Source organism: Marmota monax, unplaced genomic scaffold, assembly GCF_021218885.2.
Source record: "Marmota monax isolate L192 unplaced genomic scaffold, Marmota_monax_Labrador192_F-V1.1 WCK01_AAM20220418_F8-fsc00003, whole genome shotgun sequence".
NCBI classification, from domain to species: domain Eukaryota; kingdom Metazoa; phylum Chordata; class Mammalia; order Rodentia; family Sciuridae; genus Marmota; species Marmota monax.
In genome coordinates, this window is record NW_026694084.1 from 21,864,130 (window position 1) to 21,884,786 (window position 20,657).

General features: G+C 34.7%; 1 protein-coding gene across 9 annotated transcripts in view; it reads right to left on the minus strand.

Annotated features, from left to right (window-relative positions):
- The window catches only part of Trps1 (transcriptional repressor GATA binding 1), a 237,673-nt gene that overhangs the window by 156,120 nt on the left and 60,896 nt on the right, over positions 1-20,657 (minus strand). For all 9 annotated transcript variants that reach the window (XM_058585694.1, XM_058585688.1, XM_058585690.1 and 6 more), the window contains one exon: positions 8,361-8,964. In XM_058585694.1, coding sequence (XP_058441677.1) covers positions 8,361-8,964 — 604 coding nt within the window. The remainder of the gene's footprint in view (positions 1-8,360; positions 8,965-20,657) is intronic.

The window sequence follows — 20,657 nt, forward strand, 5'->3', positions numbered from 1 at the left end:
GAGGCAAGCCTGTTGGTGGAGACTGCTTTCACTTAAAACACTTAAACCAACTCTGCTTAGGAAAAGCAGGCCTGCTTGAAATAAATTTTCTCTGCACATGCAATATAAAATAAGCATATTAAACCAAATACTGGCTACTGGGCATATATTATAGTCTATATAAGTAATAAGAAGCAGCTCTTAAAGATTACCATTTGTTTTTCTCTGAATTCTTTCTGAATTTTTCACATTACCAGTAAATAAGTCAATGTACAGTTTAGAAAATACTCCCTAAATATTTCTAGGATGTAATTCCCCCTGCATTTTTTCATGAGCTGATTTTTTTTTCTACCTTAAAGACTACCTCTTTAGATACCACAGAGTTGATCATTACCTTTAGTTGTAAGTCATGTATTCTCTTATATAAATAAGTGGAATTAGGCTGGGTGTGGAGGTTCTTACCTCTTATCCAGCAACTTAGGAGGCTGAAGCAGGAGGACTGCATGTTCAAAGCCAGTCTGAGCAATTTAGCGAGACCCTGATCAAATTAGTGAGACTGTATCTCAAAATAAAAAAAATAAATAAATAAACAAACAAAACTGGAATTATACTGTAAGAAATTATCCTAAGGAAATGATAAATAATGAAATAATATGTAGAAGAAGGTTCATCAAAGTGTTCTTTATAAAAAAAAAAAAAGGTAAATGTTTACCTTTTAAACATTAATTTAATGCCAGACCTCAAAGATAAAAAAAAAAGTGTTCTTTATAATTAAAAATTGGAAGTAGCCTAAATGTTCATCAATAGGGGATGTGTTGAATATATTGCGCTATGGCTATTCCTAATAATGAGGTACTAAATCAAATATTGTGAAATATATCTGTGAATAAGAAAAGATATCCTCAATATATCATCAAATTAAAAATCAGAATTATAAAACAGGTACATAATCCTATACTTGAGTAAACTACATCTTTATACATAATGGAGCCAAAATATGAACAGAAAAGTACTTGTGGGTTGGAATTTATTAGTGGTTTTCATTTTCTTTACAGTGTTCTCCACTACCTCTTTTGCAATAAGCATGCATTATTTGCATAATTTCAAAATGCTCCTTTACTGTTTTGTTCAGACACACATAAAAAATGTGGATGTTTAGATGAAACAAATTAACTCTAAAATTGTAGGAAGTCATCCAAGCATTTATTAGCAAATCATAGCAAGCCAAAGAAGGTTAGGCAATGATTATGAGCAGGGACTCTGGAGTTTGATGGCCAAGGCCAGAATTCTCTGCCATTACATGCATATGACCTTGGGCAAATTACTTAATCTCTTTGCCTCAGTTTCCTCATCTAAATAAAATGGATAATGATAGTTTCAAGCTCAAAGAGTTTTAGTAAGGACAAAAGGATTGAGCCAGTAATAAATTAATAGAAAGGCAGCAAACTTTTAATGCTAGCAATTGAAACACTAAATTATTTAGCAATCAATTGTAAAGATTCACCTATTTTTACCAATGCTTCATTTGTGAATGCTTTCCTATGTGAATTTTCTAAAGTAGTTTTGTCTTATTCATTGAGAATACAAATTAGATAGGTAAGGACATACTTTGTGCTACCCAATGAATTACAAGCTAAGCTCAGAAAGTTAATTCTCTGCCAACAGATTATTTTATGGGCTTTTTATCTACCAAAACTTTTTTTTTAATCATGGCCAAATATAAGTCTTAAATACTACATTTTAAACTAAAAGTAATTCTATATGGAAGTGCAACTCAATAAACAATATTTTTATGGATCTTATCATTTTCTCCCCATCAAATACTGATCTCACCAAAAATTCATTTAAAAAATATTTATATTTGTATCGACATTCTCATGAAAGTTTGATTCACAGTTAGCAAAATTATTAAGTATATTTTATTTAAAAAAAAGTCTATATATCCTGCTGGGTACAGTGGCTCATGCCTGTAATCCCAGCAGCTCAGCAGGCTGAAACAGGAGGATCTTGAGTACAAAGCCAACATCAACAACAGTGAGGTGCTAAGCAATTCAGTGAAACTCTGTCTCTAAATAAAATACAAAATAGGGCTGGGGATGTGGCTCAGTGGTTGAGTACCTCTGGGTTCAATCCCCAGTACCCAAAAAGAAAATCTATATATCCTTAGCATTGCTTCTCCAAATTGAAAAGAGTCTGTCCAAACTTCACTGAAACTCTTTGCATCTCTTTGTTCTAATGACACAACTAGATGCAGCAGAATCCAGTCTGCTAGCTCCCTTGCTTCCTTGAGCTAACTGGTACACCAGCCTAGTAAGCAACACCCTTGCCTATCAATACTTAAAGTTCCTTAACGAAGTATATGGGAAGGGAAAATAAAACAATATGACAAAAAAAGACATTTTTTACTTTTTTGGTGGAAACAAAAAAAAAATCCCAGATAAAAATTGTTTGTGGCATTTTAGGTAATCCACACTCCAAATCCATCCATCAGACTATGTTCTGTCAGAAAAAATATGACATTTGATGTCAGGACTATGTACCCCCCGGCTGACATACTTTTGAGTCCTTCTGCACCTGTCCTCCTGAGCATGGGCTCTCTTCTGTATAGTCTTCCCTTCCAACATCTAAATAGGCTCAATAATGGCTTCCTTTGGGGCCCTGGTATCTCCTAATTCAGGCAGTGTGTGATGAAAACGAAGCTGTGCAAAAGACATTTATACAGGAAATAATGAATAGATAGTACGCTAAAGGATAGCATCTCACAGTGACTACCAACCTACAGCACAATTCACTAAGATATATCTGCTTCCCCTGCCTTAGAAACCTGGGACAACAGAACTATGCCAGATCTTACAAACAGTCTAGGTTACAACAAAGAGGGGGAGGAAAGTGCTTCTAAAAAATATTTGGGTCAATAGAGCCAATTTACAAAGTGAAAGTAGATTATGAGAAAATCCAATTAGTCAAACCAATAAAACTCAATCTATGTATTGAATTGGTTTTAGTTGTTTCCTACCACCAAAAAGGGTATTATCAATGTAAAAGATGAATAATCAAAAAGAAAAAAAATGCTATCTAAATTCTATTTATTATAAACAAAATGGTCTTGTTCACTATTACACATAACCAATGCAATGTGTTGAATGCATTGGGGATTGAACTCAGGAGCACTCAACCACTGACCCACATCCCCAGCCCTATTTTGTATATTTTATTTAGAGACAGGGTCTCACTGAGTTGCTTATTAGCATCTCACTTTTGCTGAGGTTGGCTTTGAACCCCTGAACCTCCTGCCTCAGCAACCAGAGCTGCTGGAATTATAGGCATGCGCCACTGCACCCAGCTATGCTTAATATACTTATCCTTAATGAATGTCAACAGAAATGCAACTATTTAAGGTAGAAGCACAGAAACACACAGGATTGTTAATCTCTGGATGCAATAAGTAGTTTTTAACAGTTTATTTTTTTTACTTAGGCAAATAAAATATTTACTGCTACCTAAAGAGAAACTTAAAATCAGTGTTTCACAGTCAGTGATTAGAAAGGTATATACTTCTCATTTTTCCTAATATAGGCTATTCTCTTCAGAATTAGACACAGGTATATGTAACAGTTTCAAAGGGATCAAGAAAATGATTATTGACATCAACTTGAAGTCAACAGAACCTACATGATGACTTCAATTATTCCCTTATTTTCATTGACTATAAAGCAAAACAATGCATATCACTTTTCGCTGGAGACCATCTTTAGTTTAAAAAGTTCCTGTCGGTGGTTGCAAAGGCATTCAACACTGCTGCTTGTTTGAACTGCTGTTTGGCTGCCAATGGACTGTCCCCAAAAGAACATTTTTGCATCTCAATAGAAAGTCCGGTATCAACAATCTTTAAACTATAAATTTAACAAGGCGGCTAAAGAAAGAGGGAAATAGCATCTGCATTGTACTGTCTTGGTATCACATTTTCAAGATGAACACATCATCAGACTACCTTCATTTATCTAGCACTTTGCATCTGAGGATCTCAAATGGCCTGACAAACATTAATTAACTGAGTTGCACAACACTCCTGTGGGATGGCAGGCAGGAGGAGCCTCCATAAGAGACAGATGAACAGAGTTCCTGGGAGGCCCTGCCTTTGACAGTCAGTGGCTCAACTTGGAACCCAACTCCCACAGGCCCATGGCAGCACACCGCTGAAATCAAGCAGTGCAAAATGTATATGTTAAAACTGACAAACTTTCCTGAATAAATTTACTAGGAAACTAAAATCAGTTTCAAAGAGGTTTATTCCCCCAAGGGTGCACTGGAGAATGTAGCCTAATAACTTGAGTGTTAGAGCCCATGGAAAAATGTGAGCCTGAGTTATGTGGCTGTGACATTCTGTTTTGACAAATGACAGGGAGGTATTTACCTGAATATTAACTTGCCATAAGTTCCCCCATACAGATGCACTCATTAAACTTATAATAATTATTTTATTATCGAATGAAAAGTCCAGCTGATGTTGGCAAAATCTTTGTGAAATTTAATGAACATTTGTTGTCCCCATTCCTGTGTTTGTTAGATGAAAGATTATAAAGATTATAACTTTCTGTGTAATAAAATTTAATCTAGAAATTCCATTGCAATAATGAAATCCAGAATTGATCATTCAGGCAATTATAAGACTAGTTCAGTTACATCTGCACAAGAGCTTGTCTAAAAATAAATGAATAAATCCCTTTGTGTAATTATACATTACAGAAGAAACTAGTCAGCAAAGGATACAAAACTGTGCATGAGTCTGGACTACACCATATTACAACAGTTTAAAATGAAAAAGAAACACCTATTGGAAAATATAAAACTAACTTTTACTTTTAGCACAGGCAATATTAGATATGTTAGCCTCTTAACAGAACCAAATTTTAAAACACTTGATTATCAAAATATTAAGCTTTCACGACCACATTCACAAGCTTATACATCTAGAAGATAAGATCTCTTCCATAAGTTTTTAAACAGCATAAAGTTATTATAGAAGCCTGGACTGTTTCTAGCAGAGAGTGTAAAAGTTTTAATATTTCTTCCTACTCCTAAAAGAAAATATTCAAAAGATCTTATAGAAATCATGTGGTTAATATGCAACAAAACCCTAGTTTTCACAAAGCATTTTACAATATAGAGTTTCACTTAATGTACCCTTCCTCACACTCAAAGCATTAGAATCAACACAGGTGATATGCACAACTTAAAATTTTTAACAAGATCACTTTCGTTCTAAAAATAAGGGGAAAATAGAGATGAAAGAAAAGCTTATATAAATGATCTGCTACTTAACACAAAATTAAAAGCCAAACACTGATCTAGAAGATAAAAATAAAAGAAAGGAAAAAACTATGAATGCTAATGAAAACCATTTTGAAATTTTAGCTCTTCTTCTGATTGTATTTTCTTCCTCACTTTCAGAAGTACAATAAACTATCATGACTAAAACTAGTCAGCATACACACACAAAAAAAAAAAACACCATAAAGACTAATATTCTGAAAGCAACATTTTAACTGTGTCCTTTGTAACATAACCTACTTATGTTCATTTTACTCTTTACAAATATTTCCATTATTTATCTGATAGTGTTGATTATTTTAAATCAATGTTTTCTAATAGACAATTTTTCATACTTAATTGTTCATATCACTCTGAACAGTGTATAAAAATGAAAATTAAGTTTTGCCTTTTAGTATCAGAAATACTATGTATAAAAGTATTTACTAATCACATGCTCAATTAATGCTATGTTGAACGTACTATTTAATAAAAAAAAAACTTTTAAAACCTTCTCTTTCCCATTTCTTAATTTGCTTACTATTTCTGAATAAACGTGTCCAGCAGCAAAGCAGTTAATTGCATGTTCAATTCTAGTATTTAAACTCAAACATGAACACTGAATTCTGTCTTGAATAGACCACTGTGTTCTGTTCAAAACATGAAAATTATATTTGTATATTTCTGTTGTGTTTATAAATCATTACAGGACCATCACTGATAATAAGACCATTGCAACTACAAAATTAAAGAACATTATTTTTTGCCTTTAATAAGCATGACTTGCTCCTTCTGCTGGGTTTTCCCCTTACTGATGAAGGGTAAAGAATTGAGAAGTGTGTATTTCTGTAACTTAAGGATACCAATTTTCACTTCTAAAGTAGAGTTCTTATCAAATTTCCAAACTAAATGGGCTCTTACAGATCAAAAAGCTCATTGGCTAAAATATGTACATGCCAAAAATTTTTAATTCACTTAATAAATTAAATATTGCACAATAAACTAAATTGACTACTCTTTCTAGTCCAAATACCCATTAAACTGGTGATTTCCCAGAGCACTACTCAAATGTGAAATGTGAATTTTTAAAGATTCAATTTTTACTAAATTCACAGAACGACTCAAGCCTCTTTTTAACATGTGTGCGCGTACTCCCTGGAATTTAGCAGATGATAGCCTTTAAAGATCACAAATCAGAGGCCTATAAACTTGGCTCTTCGTTGCTGAAGATTTCCTACCTCAGCAGCTAAATGTGGAGGAACTGAAAAGACAGTTGAAATGGTGCAACAGAAACTCAGAGTGAGGGAATTAAGGAAGTAGAGGAATTGAGAAAAAAAATTTTTTAGAAAAGTATTATCACCCGTGGCTTGCTCAAAAAAAAAAAAAAGTCACTATTGCTCAGGTGTTTTACTCCACTGCTTGATCAACTATTATTCCAAGTTTACAGAGTATACAGAAGGTGACAGAAAAAAACTGATATGCCAGAAATGGTCAAAAAAGTTGCCAAATAATCTGGCAGCAAATGTGGATGGCACAGATGAGAACAATTTTTGGTGGAAGAAGAAGGGAGGGGACTCTTGGGATGCAATGGGAGGCACCCAGGTAGACCAACTCTCAAGATCCAACAAAAATTAACAAAGCCCAGGATTCTGCATCCTGCCTTACCGGCAGAAACCAGAAGGGTCATGTGAGACCAGAGGAGTGTGGACATGCTAAGAAAACAATGGATATTTACAGTTAGACAGATGCAACTCCATATGTAGTGATTTGAAGGAGGTTTCCTGAACTGCACCCTCCCTTCAAGGGCACAGAAACTACTTCTTTCTACAATTACATATAACAAATCTGTTCCTTCTGCAAAAAGTCTTTGTTTCTCAGTGTAGGAGGGGCATGCCTTCTTCTGTATTCAAGGCCTTCTGTTAGCTCCAGGGCATCACTAGAGGGAGGGAAAGTAACACTTTCATAATTAACCATGCACCTCTAAGGCGCGCTTCTCAGCTCCACTACAGAATACCTGAGAAGCACAGATGGGCTTCAGGGGCTCTGCAGGAAATGAGAGCAGAGCCGCTAAGCAGACCTGGGAAGAGCAATTTTTCTCTCCAGTATACATCCAGAGAGACCTTAGTGATCTCTAACCCAAGGTGCAAGCATTGGGCCGACTGAAGTCTTTCCTAACTGGATCTTTTGTAAAGAATAGCTACTTTCCAATCCTACCTCCTAGACACAAATAAAGCTTTGAAATCATCCAGAAAGCTCAAAACTTTCTCAGCATTAAGGTGAAATGCTGAACTGGTGGTGCCTTAGGCAAAAAGCAAGTATCACTGGGAGTTTGTGAATTTTCAAAAGTTAAAATATTTCTTGATAATGATGAGACTACACAGCACAAACAGAGAAATAGAGGATCCTTTCTTACACAGAGGTTTTGCTTTTGCTTTACCACAGGGAACTAGGTCTTTCTCCCTAACGGTCCTGATAATACACAGTGCACAGTACACTTCTGTGTAAGTTCTTCATACCATTCATGTTGAGATTTTTCTCATCTTTTCCCTTCTTCTTGGCAACAAGCATTGTTATTTGTGCACATTTATACTCTGGGTTTAAAAAATAAGACATTTCTGTATTAACATCTTACCCAGGAGTTTACATTCTTAGTGATTTAAATCTCTACTAATGCCCTTATTAACCATACACTGTGTCACACCACCTTAAAATTGAAAAGTCAGTTAGTTTAATGGAACAGATGTGCATCCTTCTGGGATTCTAAACCTCCCTTCTCCAAAGGCGGCTATGTTGTTTTGCATAATCACCAGGAATGATTAATCGATGTTCAATCTGAGCTAAGAGTGAAGACAAACATGAGACAGCCCACCAGGATGCGGAGGATGCATAGAGCACACACCAACACACAGGGAGCTACGTTCTGCCACTTTGGCCTTCTAAGTATAAATCCCCAAACTAATACAGCTCATTTACTGTCATTTCACAAAACATAGTACTAAATGTAGAGATTTTGTGCTCCCCCATCTTCCCTTCAAAACATATGAATTATTTTAAAAATTAAACCTTCCTACCCGTAACAGGGACTGGGACTCATCCTTGGACTTGCTTTCTCCAGATGCAGGATACTGTGGGGTGATGGCCCCAGACTTCTCTCCGCCGGCTGGCACCCCCTGCAGGAATCCCTTGGTCTCCACAGCCAAGCCATAAATAGGTCTCGCCAGGTGGGCAGCCTCTACACTGGGGCTATCCCGGAGAGTCTTTGTCTGCTCTTGGGTGCCGGACACAGGCGTCAGGAGCCCCAGACTTGCTTGAGTATAGGATGGACTGCCGCGAAGGATGTCAGCCCCTCTCCAAGCCACGCTGCGAAGGTCATCGCCTGAACTCTCAGACCAAGCTTTCTCCTTGAGCCCGTCCTTGTCGTCCAGCTTCTCCCGCTTCACCACGCTCTCGCAAACTGGCTCTGCCATTTTAGAGTCTGGATTCAAAAGACTGTAGACCTTGAGGTCAATTTTGGGCTCCTCCTTGATGGTAGAGATGGCATGACCATCCTCTTCGCCGTTGGCTGTAGTGATGTCCTGTTCCTGGCAGTGAACAGTGTTGAAGTGCTCCAGTAGTGACTGAGTGTCAGCAGCTGTAAAGCTGCACTGACGGCATTTGTAGCAGCTGTGTGCTCTCCTGGAAGAGAAGAAAACAGTTCATGGAAATCCAGCATTCTGAAGGATTTTTTTTTCTTTTTCAGATGGTCTTTAAGCACCTGAATTTTATCTCACACAATGTACTATGCAGAATGAAATACAATATTCTCAACACCCAGAAAGTGGAACTTAATTAACTGGCATTTTCAATTCTATATAAAGAATGTGAAGTTCCCTTTTGTTACAGTAGCAGTAACAGGTATACACACACATACACACACACACACACACACACACACATGCTTGTGCACACACATTCCAGCTGATTAGCATTAGAACCGGTTGGTTGGCTTTATTATCGAATCACCTGCTCTGTTCATTTTATCTTGATGGATAATAATCAATTCTGGACCAGTTAAGTCAATATTCATATGTTTTTATACATAATTTCATCAATGGACTTTCACTTTCTGTTTATTTAAGAAAAAGTGAGGGTTTTCTTCACTATGAATACACTTATATCTCTAATACTTAGATGCTTTTGTACAGCTTTTCCACATATTGAAATGCACTCTAAGTGATTATAATGTTCTATCATAAATCTAAATTGAGTCAATGAAGTATGATTTATCTGATCTACATAATCTAAAAAGTAAGATGAATTTAAGACCTAACATTTTTCTAAACAAATTCTACCTATCTATGTAGATAGGTATCTCTACTGGGTGTCAAAGAGCATGATAGTTGCTGTAAAGACATGTTTATTAAAAGGGCGAACATGTGTTTTCTTTTTAAAAGAAATAAAATAAAGAGACTGTATTGTTAAACTGCACAGTATCTTGTCTGCTAGACAGAGAAGAGTTTCTGCTATATTAGGACAAATGTTTGATTAACAAAGAAGAACCGAGGTACTGCATTATAAAAAGCATACCAGAAAGGTACACAAACAACTTGGAATAAGGCATTCTTTCTTTTAACTATAAAAGCCTTAGTTAGCTCTCCAAACAAATATTATGTGAAACACTTTCTACTTCCTGACAAACTGTGCTAAGAGTTACCCACAAAGTTACAACATAAGTTTTCTAAGCCATCACTTAAAGGTATGGAGTCATATTATATACTTTTAGATAATCATCAAAATTCTATGTTGCCAGGCACTGGGGACACATAGGTGAATAAACCATACATATTCCTTGCCCACTTGGGACTATGCCCACTCTGTCTATTCCTCTATAGGCAGAAATGACAAGCTTCAAATAACATTATATATAAATATATAAGTACGAAGGGTGACATGTGCTGAGAATGAAATGGTAAGACGGTAGCAGGGAAAGGAGATTGCTTAGAGACATCAGTGAGAACTTTCTAAGGGAGGATATAAAATCAAAAGATGAAAAGGAGCTATTCTTGTTGGAGGAAGAGGTAGGGGGAGAGAAGCCCTTTCTAGCAAGTCTGAGACATTGTAAAGAGGCCACTGCAGCGAGAGAGGAACAGAGAAGAGGAAGAAAGGCAATCAACAAGCTGAAAGGGCCATCCAGAGAGAGTATTACTGGTCCCTGTGAAGATGGTGGCTATCTTCAAAGATTAAGGGAAGCAATAAGCAGGGAGCAGCATGGTCAGCTGCAAGCTGTGGTCACTTTGGGGCAGTGATAGTTTCTGAATTAATAACTTTAGTTTCCTTGAAAGGCATGTATGATACTGGGAATTCCAAAAGAATTTTCCCATTTTATAGAAGCAAAATTCAAAGATGCAAGAAAACAAAATCTCAGTAAGTATTTGTTAAGAATATTTAATGTGATTTATGATTAAAATCTTAATTTTCATTGGGTATAATTTAACTTTACATTTTAACCAGATTGTTTTCAATCCTTTCTATTTTTCTTCATTAAGTAGTAAAGAAAACAAATGACAAGTGATATGATCATGAGCTGATCATAAAAACACAACAATAAAATTAATTTTCTCAAGTGAAAGTAATCCCATCCTTAAGGCAAGCAAGAGTAAGACTCTTGCCACCAAAAGTCACAGCTAGAAAATCAAGACAGGACTAAGATTACAAAGGAAAACAGAAAACAACTAAGATCCAGGTCTTGGAATCTTTGGAAACCTCATCCAAAAAACATTCTTAACCTAACCACCTTCCAGTACAATTCAATGGAAGATAAGCTCTTGAATCTAAAATCATCTGTTTAAAAAGCCATAATGTGCTTTGTAATGGGTAAAGGCAAAATGTAAACAAGAAATACCCTACTGAAGATATCGTATAAAACCTATTGAATTATGAGAATTAAAAAATATATCCATTTGGGGAAGGACATCAGCAATCTCTGATTGACCTTCACCCTAACACAACTCTAATGAACTCACTGCCCCAGCATGCCAATGAGTCTGTGGTTCCCTGGCATAGTAAGATCTCTGCTTCAATCTCTAATGAGATTCCTGCCTATAAATTAAGACTATAAATTGCCACCATCACTTCTATCAAAATGAGTCACTCTAGAGCAAAAATTCCTAAGGATTATAGTGATACTGTTTTAAGAAATAAAGACTAAATGCTAGAGCAACAAGAAAGAGAAAGAATCAACATACAGAGAAGAAAATCAAAATCATAGAGCACAGCATGGCAAAAAAAAAAAAACTTGTTTTCAGAGGGCAGAGCTGGGCGTGAAGCTCAGTGGTGGAGGACTGGCCCAGCAGGTGCACGGCCCAAGATTCAATCAGGAGCACCCCAACCCTGCAAAAGGCAAATTCTCAGTTATTATTGGAAAAACAATTTAATACACTGAAGAGCACAGACTCTTGAACCAGAATGCCTGAGCTTCAATTCTTCTAATGTGTGTGATTTGGAATGTTGACTGAATCTCAGTTTCCTCTTCTATAAAATGAAAATAATGTGTCTTGATGTGTCTTTGTGAACATTAACCCTAATTTTAAGTAAATAAATAGGGTTACCCAGTGTAAATCCTAAAACTAAGCAAAGCCCCTCAACTCCATGTGAATCTCCATGGGTACTCTTTCTACACAGGAGTTTCAACTGACAAATTGGTATTGGTACCATCTTTTCCATTCCCCCATGTACATCAACCATGACATACACCATTTTTAAAACCAAATTTATTTCCTAGAAGACTCTTTTCTTTAGGACACTTCCAGGTGGAATATGTCCTATGCCTTCTTTGCTTCAAAGGGCCTCAGTGATTGAATATATTGCAGTTTATTGCTTAATTGTTAAGCTTTACTCCCTTTTCATCAATAGTAGTTAAACCCAGAGTCTTAAAATTCTGAGCAACAAAGATAATAAGTGCTTTAGCTGTGTTTTATTTAAAGTGCTGGGAGCTGGGGAAGGTCTTGAGAGTGTATTTTTTTATTATTATTAGTTGTTCAAAACATTACAAAGCTCTTGACATATCATATTTCATACATTTGATTCAAGCAGATTATGAACTTATCAAAGCAGTTCAGAACATGATGTATCTAGTAATACATCTAAGTCATTATTATTAGATTTAATATCACTTATTTGGCAATCTAGAAATATTCCTGAGCCATCCCTATCCTTTCACCAAACAGATGAATACAAACATCTTTTACCCATTATTTGACTGGTACCTTTTCCCAAATATACAAGGTCCCAGATGGGCATTCTTTACAAAGTATCACACCTGAGGCAGGTGTCTAGGACTTCTATGTTTGCTATTTTGAAATTTCTGTCCCAATGGACAACTCCTGACTCCAGACAGGTCTCAGCAACTCCTCAAATCTGCTCCACAGAGGAGCTATTGATCCAACCACCACAGACAAAACCATCCATGATACAGGGGAACTGTACATGATACAGGTACTGAGGAACTGTCTGAACACAGACAACAGTGGGATAGGTAATAAGCAAGAAGAAGGCAAAAATCACAGAAGAAACTTTTCAGAAAGGACCTTTTATATTGAAAAGGAAAACACATTAACAGAAAAGATGGTTATAAAAACAAGCTTATAAAAATAAGCTCAATTCACATATCTTATCTTTTAAGTGTTCAAAGCACTCATACCTAGATGAACTAGGCGCTAGAGGCACTAAGTATTAAGCCCATTTTATAGTAAAATTGGAGAATTTTTAAGTGCTTTCTTCTTTCTATCCTCTGCTGCCTAAATTTTTCACATGACATAAAAATAAATGAAATTACTGACAATATGGCAAATGAAAACATCGGGTTAGGAAAGGTCTTTGACGGGACAGAAAAGAAACCAAGGACAATAATGGTTTGCAAAACAGGCTGTAGAATACAGATTCCAAGGCCTTCTTGTCCTTCTAAACAAGAATGTCCTGGTCATCATAACTTGAGAATCTGAATTTTCAACAAGGTCCTCAAGGACCAGAATCTATCTAAAAATCACATTACTAGATACATCATGATTCTAAAGGACTTGGTGAATAAAATCCAAGGCACCACCCAGCGCCTAAGGCTTTATTAATGAGGTTACTACCCCTGATCTTCAGAATCTTAAGATTTGGCTGTTAAAAGAGAGTAAAAGCCGAGGATGGTGGCACAAAGAAAAGAGAGTAAAGCCAAACAATGAATCAGCAAAATGTTAAAATGCTCCATCTTTCAGGCCATTGAATACCACTAGGTGAAGCAGAAAAGGTAATTTGCTACAAGGTACTCTTGAGACTTGAAGAATTCCTCTCACCTTATATTAATCCTAAATAAATGATTAAAAAGAATATTAAAAAGACAGCATTATTTTCAAAAGTTTGAAGCAATATAAAATTTTCACTAACCTACACTAACACTGAGAATAGTGCTTCTCAACTCCAACATTCACAGGAATCACCAGGGGATCTTGTTAAAAGTCCAGATTTGGACTCTGGAAGTCTGGCTTAAGACCTGATAGTCTGCATTTGTTATAAGCTGTCTGACAATGCTGATGCTCTTGGTCCCTAAACCACACCATGAGTAGGAAAATCCATGCAGTTATGATCAGAAATAACTTCAAGATAGGTAATGACATAGCTTGCAATTAACTCTCAGTGAGTAGATAAATATGTATATATACACACATGTGTATATAGTGTGTGTGTATACATATATGTATATACACACTCAGCGCTTTGCAGAACATCTCAAATGAATTTTTTTATGATGAGTGACATTATTTTACCATTTAAAGCAATACAGTATCAACCACTTCTGAGAGTCAACATTAACAGCTGTATAAATTAAAACTACAGACATGAAATTGTTAAGAACAATCCCAAACTTATTTTTTTTAATTTCATTGTTTGAGGATAGTCTGTCTTTTTTAGTGATAAGGTCATTCATACATATTACCCACAAGTCCACAAACTGCATATTTCCATCCCCACTTCACAGATGAAGATGCTGAAGCATAGTGAGGTCAATTCACATTAAACAATATTGATGGCAAGATATACTATTTTTACTATTGTTCATGTCTATTCTTCCATGTCTATTGTCAGTGTTTTAAACACTGAGAAGACCTTCAATACAATGCTATACCTACAAAGATAAGACTAGATTATTACAAACCCTGATATAAGAACATTATTCAAAAATAAAAGCCTAGTCATTATGAAACTACATTAGTTTGGACTCTCCTCCAACCTATTAAATGCATTTTATTTTATCAGCATTAATATGGAAACTTCAAAGACACCCAAGGAATTTTTCCTACAGTTCCCAACGCCAACCTTAACCACACCCCATCCATAAACACTTCCCAAATGATTCAATCCAAGAATAAATCTAGTGTCTCCTCTGGGTTACTCTAAAATTTCGTCTTCACCTTAGGACTTTTTAACACATTGTCCTCTATTAAAATCTTGAATATAATCTTAATATGTAGTTATACTATTACTGCCCCCAAATCAGGATCAAAGCTGACCCATTTTTGCATAGCCCCTACCTCAAAATGTCTGTAGAGTCACTAACTATCTGTTTAATAACCAAAAGAATGAACAACCACAGCCCTGGGGATGTTCAGGATGCTCTATTTAATATGTAGAGTCATAACATAGCACAGAAATATTAAGAGGTACATAGGTATTTTGCAGATGGTACATTTTGAGTGGTACTCTGAATAAACTCTTCATTATTTACAAACTCCTAGAACTTCTGGCTACATTAAGCCAGACTAATTTGAAGATACTACAAATAGTGTATGCTTTGCATTAATTTAAATTATGTACCCTCTGCCAACTGGATAACAAACAGTCTCCTCATGCTACCTGAGGAGAAAAGATGTCATTTTGTAGACCTTCTTAGTATAAGCTTGCCAGATTAAACAGAGGACTCCTGGTTAAATTTGAATTTTTGATAATAAATAAATGATATTTTAATGCAAGTATATCCCATGCAAGATTTGGGACATACTTACACTTTTGAGCAATCAGAAGATAAATCAAAAACCTTGATTAAAGAGCTAAAATATTATTTCCCTCCAGGAAAGAAATATCAAAACGGTGTTAAAAGGAAAAAGACCACATTGAACTTAATTCAAATGACTTAGAATTTCTGTGAGAATAAATGTTTCATACATTATCCTACTTAATAGAAAGTTCATGTGCTATTAAAAAAAAAAAGAAAAAAACATCTATTCTGGACCCTTCCATGTTCTAATGCATAGTGGCACTCTGTCCTAACAGTAGCATTCCATTCATTAGTAGAGATTATTATAAATTGTTTTCACAATTCATAAAGGAAGAAGAAATGCTTCCAGGTGGGGAGGGGGGGGGACAGCTAAAAGATGCTACTCATGGACTATCCTCTGATAAAAATTTCTATTTTCATAGCAAACCAGTTGTGGTATATGCAAAGCACAGCTCCAAATGATGCTTTCTTTTTCCTTTAAATGCTAAATTCTAGAGATTTATGTAACACTTGAAAAGCTCTCTCTCCAACTGCATTTCACTTTGAATAGTGTGAGCCACAGTTTTTATTCTTCAATGACGAAATGGAGCCTCAAAGTAAATGAACAAATGATAGATACAATCAATTAGAATTTGAGCAATATTTTTGGTAATAACATTATCAGGCGATTATAGAAAATTATCACAGAAGTATGTTAAATGAAGGTTATTAAATATTTAAATGCAAACATAGCTGAGTCAATCTGACCTCTAAAACATCTAGTCATTTTTGTAACACATACTTGACTGGTATATAAATCTATGCATGGCATGTGACACAGCTGCCACTATAGAATGAAAGAAAGGAGATGAGAGTATCTGAAGGACAAAGACAAAAATAGAATTATTGATGGATAATCAGATCAATCCTTTAGCAGCAGGAAACAGAATACTCAACCTTAGCAGGAGCAGTCTACAGAATATAATCTAAGAAAAACTGAAAATCTGAATAAAATTATGTTCAGTTCACAGAACTTGCATTTTTAAACTGAAATAATCTGATAATACTTCCTCACTTGCAATAATTAGATTGGGAGGAGGCTGAGGGCTTTATCTTCTAGTGTATAACACATCATCTTCCTTTTAGGATAAAAAGAAAAAAACAACTAATGTCATATCTGAAAAGTTTCAAGATAAGATTCACTTTCAAAAGGAAGGAATCCCCTACAAAGTTTCAAAATAGAAAGGTGAGTCTTCCCATAAAATAGAAAGCAACCAAGAAATGGGAAATAATTTAGAGATATTAATATGAAACAAAAATCAGGAAAAAAACTAGATAGCTAGTCTTACACAGTTTTCAGGACCTTTCTGAAATTTCTCATAAATAATGTGTACCAAAAAAGGAGGTGGCATTGCAAGCTATTCTCCTGATGGACTAGAACATCCTTGGTAATTTCTGTGTGTCTCAATGGAAATTTTCAAAGTAAAATATTATATCTATATCAAGGTATTACAGGCCACTGAGTTACTAGGCATTGTTTAAAAACACACGACACGTAACATACACAAATCTAAATGCCACCTTCACAGCCCTCACCCTTTTAGAAACCCTGTGCTAATGCTCTGTGTACTTGGCATTTTCAGATGTGTGGATAATTAAGTGCTTGTCATAAAATTCTACTTTTCCAAATTAGCAGAGCCTACATTTCATCTTCCTTCACAGAACTCTTTTAAGACAGCAAATGAGCAGTAGCTATATTAATCTGACCATCTACTGTATCCAATGTTAATTACTTCAGCTTGAGTTTACATATTTTATAACTAAAAGGCACGAATAACATTTAAAATTTTCAAATCTCATTCATAAATCTCCCAATGGACAGGTGCTACCAAAACATATGGGCATTTTTCCACATTCTAAGTCAACAATAAATAGTTGAATATTGATTTTAAGTAGTTAGTTAATAACAAGAAATGTTGAGCATATATTCATATATTTGCTGGGCATGTACAGTAATAAGAATCAATGACTCAATTTTATTTTAAAATTGTATCATGTAATGCTAATGACACAGAAACATACATACACCCATATGCATTTTTATCTAGGTTAAAAAACAAATTAAAAAGTGGACCATAATCATAGAATCACAGACTTGGATTTTATTTTAATAAAAATCTATATATAGCTAGACACAAGCAGAGGTTGAAGAGATGATAAAGAAAATAACAGTTCTGATATGGTTGAATATATTACATGAATATAAACACATATACATCATAGATATAAAACTATGTAAAGATGAATCTCTAGATATATGTAGCCATAGGCAAATTTTGTATATATATAATAAAAATAATATTTATGGTATAGTTGAACATATATGAACATGCATAAACATTTGTACAATACAACTATACATAAGAATAGTTTTATCTTGCTAATTCTAGAATTTATAAAAAATGTTATCCAATTGTAAATAATCTTCATTGCTAATTTTTATTTTATTTTATTTTTTTAATTGTAGATGGACACAATACCTTTATTTTATTTGTATTTGTATGCAGTGCCACGGATTTAACCCACTGCTTCACACATGCTAGGCAAGTGCTCTACCACTGAACCACAAAACTGGTCCCTTCATTGCTTATTTTTAAGCAGCCAAAATTAAGCTCATGAAATTCATCCTGCAGTAAACTATCAGTTATGGCAAATTAACCACTGTATAATATTCCTCTCTGTGAAATTTCTACAAATTATTTAATTAATCTGTCATGGACAGTTAGGGTTTTTTTTTTTCACCATTTCATTTGTTTCTTTGTTCACTTTTCATTTTATTTGGTTGTTTTCTTTTTCAAAAAATACAATTATGAACATTTTTGCACAACTATCTAGGAAAGTTAAGGATTTTCTTCTGAGGAGTAAAATGAATTTGAATATCTGATATTGTCAGAACTGCCAAATTCATTTTCTAAAAAAGCACACACAAACTATTCCTAACTCTTCTAATGTTTTTTGGTCTTAAAGTCTACCTTTTCTGAAATTAATAGAGTGATTTTATTTTTCGATTAGTATTTGCTTCATGCAAATTCATCCATGCTTATCTTTTAGTTTCTGAGGTCTATGTTAATGCACTCAAAGGAAATGTTCTGTGTGATCCTATATTCCTGAAATCTGACTTCTTTTTGGCTTAAAAACTGTCAGATTATGTAGCGAGTCCGAACCTGACTGAAAAGCAGTCTCTAATTGTTTGGTGTAGAGTTTATATTTTTTAAATTTATATAAATTAGGTTTATTAATCTGTTGGTCAAATCTTTGAAATTTTGAAAAAGAATTTCTGCTTAACATTTAATAAGAGTAGCTCACCAATGAGATTGTGGTTTATTGTATTTTTCCTGTAGCTCCTCTATCAATTTTTGCTTTACCTATTTTTATTTCATGCATTTAGAACTGTAGATGGAATGAATTAAACTTATTCTTGCTCTTTGTCTTAAAGTCTATTATATGAGATTTATAAAGCCCTCTCAACTTTCCCTTGATTTATATTATCTGGTTTAACTCAGTCTATTCTTTTCTTTCAAACTCTCCAAAGATTTGTATTTTAGGTACAATTCCATATCCTATAAACAGCAGAAGGTTGGATTTTCTTTTTTAATACTGTCTGATAATATCTTGTAAGGTGCAAGTTTAATCCACAATTTTCATTAACATTTTTGATATGTGGGCTTTTTTACCATTTTACTTCTAAAATTCTATTTGTCCAACTTTTCTCATATACCCTCTCTTGACATGCTTAAAAAGATAAATTAAATTTTACATGAGTTCTTTACTTCACTATGCCATTTTTCTACTCTACAGCTTTGGAAACTATGTACTCATTTCCTATTCTTTCATTAGTTATCCTTAATTTTTCCAAGTATTCATAATGAGGTTCAAACTCACTAACTGCACACAATTCGAACACCTTAGATCTTAATTCTGGTCATTTTCCCTTCAGATATCCAGAGAAACATTGCTTAATACCTTAGTCCCTCTCTTTTTAACCTGCATAAATGAAGGCTATGTTTGTTTAGATGTATCAAGATCTTTCCCAAGTCTTAAGTCCAACTCCTTTGCTTTTATTTTCAGAAGATAGTTTTGATGGGTAGACAGTATTAGGTTGATTTCCCCCCCCCCAAAAAAAAACATTTGGTAATATTCCTCCTTCTTCCTGTTTCCACCATTGCTAAAATTGGTTAACCTAATAATCTTTTCTGAGTAGTTGATCTGTTGTTTGTCTCTAGCTGCTCTTAAGGATCGGTGTTTCAACTTTTGCTATAATGTGTTTGTTGTTAAATTTATTTGTATATATGCTGCTTAGTGTAGGCTATGTAACTGTGTATTAGTACCTTTCATCAGTCCTAGAAAATCCTTGTTTGTTTTCTCCTCAAATACTGGTTACCTATGTTCCATTCTCTATATTATCTGCTTCTGGGATTCTAATTGTCTATTGGAACATCTTATTATATTTCCATATCTTATATCTGCCTCTGATATTTTCCATCTCCTTACTCTCTCTTAAACATTGTCTAATGTCTCATTCTGATTAGCTCATTTGCTCTCCATCATTTTCTAATCTTCATTTAATCTCTCTCTGTTTCAAGCTTCAATAATAATACTTCTTAAGTAAAAAATGCTATTTGTCTCTTTTTTTGGCTCCCTGGTAATTTGTAGTTTAATTTGTTAGATCTAACTTTAATACTAATTTTACTTCTTTAAACACTTAACTATTTATTATCTTATAACTGAAAACTCCTGTATCTGAAATTCCTTTATTTCTAAATCCATCTTTTTTTGGTTTTGTTTTTCCACTGATGTCATGGAGGGTGGTTTATTTCTCTTTCCAAATGTAAACTTTTTTTCTAATGGCAAGCTCATATAATATTCAATTAATCCATGGATAGCTTGTCAGTAAAAACTCAGTACTTTTCTATAGACAAATTCAGGCTTACTTCTGCCAGAAGACAGAGGGAGACACCCAATGTGGAAACACTTTCACCACCTTCAAGGTCCCAGCTTAAAGTAAAACACAGATTTGGGCCCTAGCTCTGCAGGAGACTCCAGTCTTAGTCTCTCAGCCATCTGCAGCATCAAAGTTGGCATTCTCCCCCAGTGCAACCTCAAATTCCAAGTTTACTTTTACTTCTCCCTCATTTGTGTTTAGCTCACCTCTTGACAGAGAAGAAGAAAAGCTTCAAAGTTCCCTTGCATGTGTGGAGGCCTAACAATGCACTGCAGAGTATTTGTTATCTAGCATAGCTGCTGTGTAAGACAATGGTTACACTTACTCCAGCAACATAAGTTATGACACTGAAATTTTGATGAAAATGGT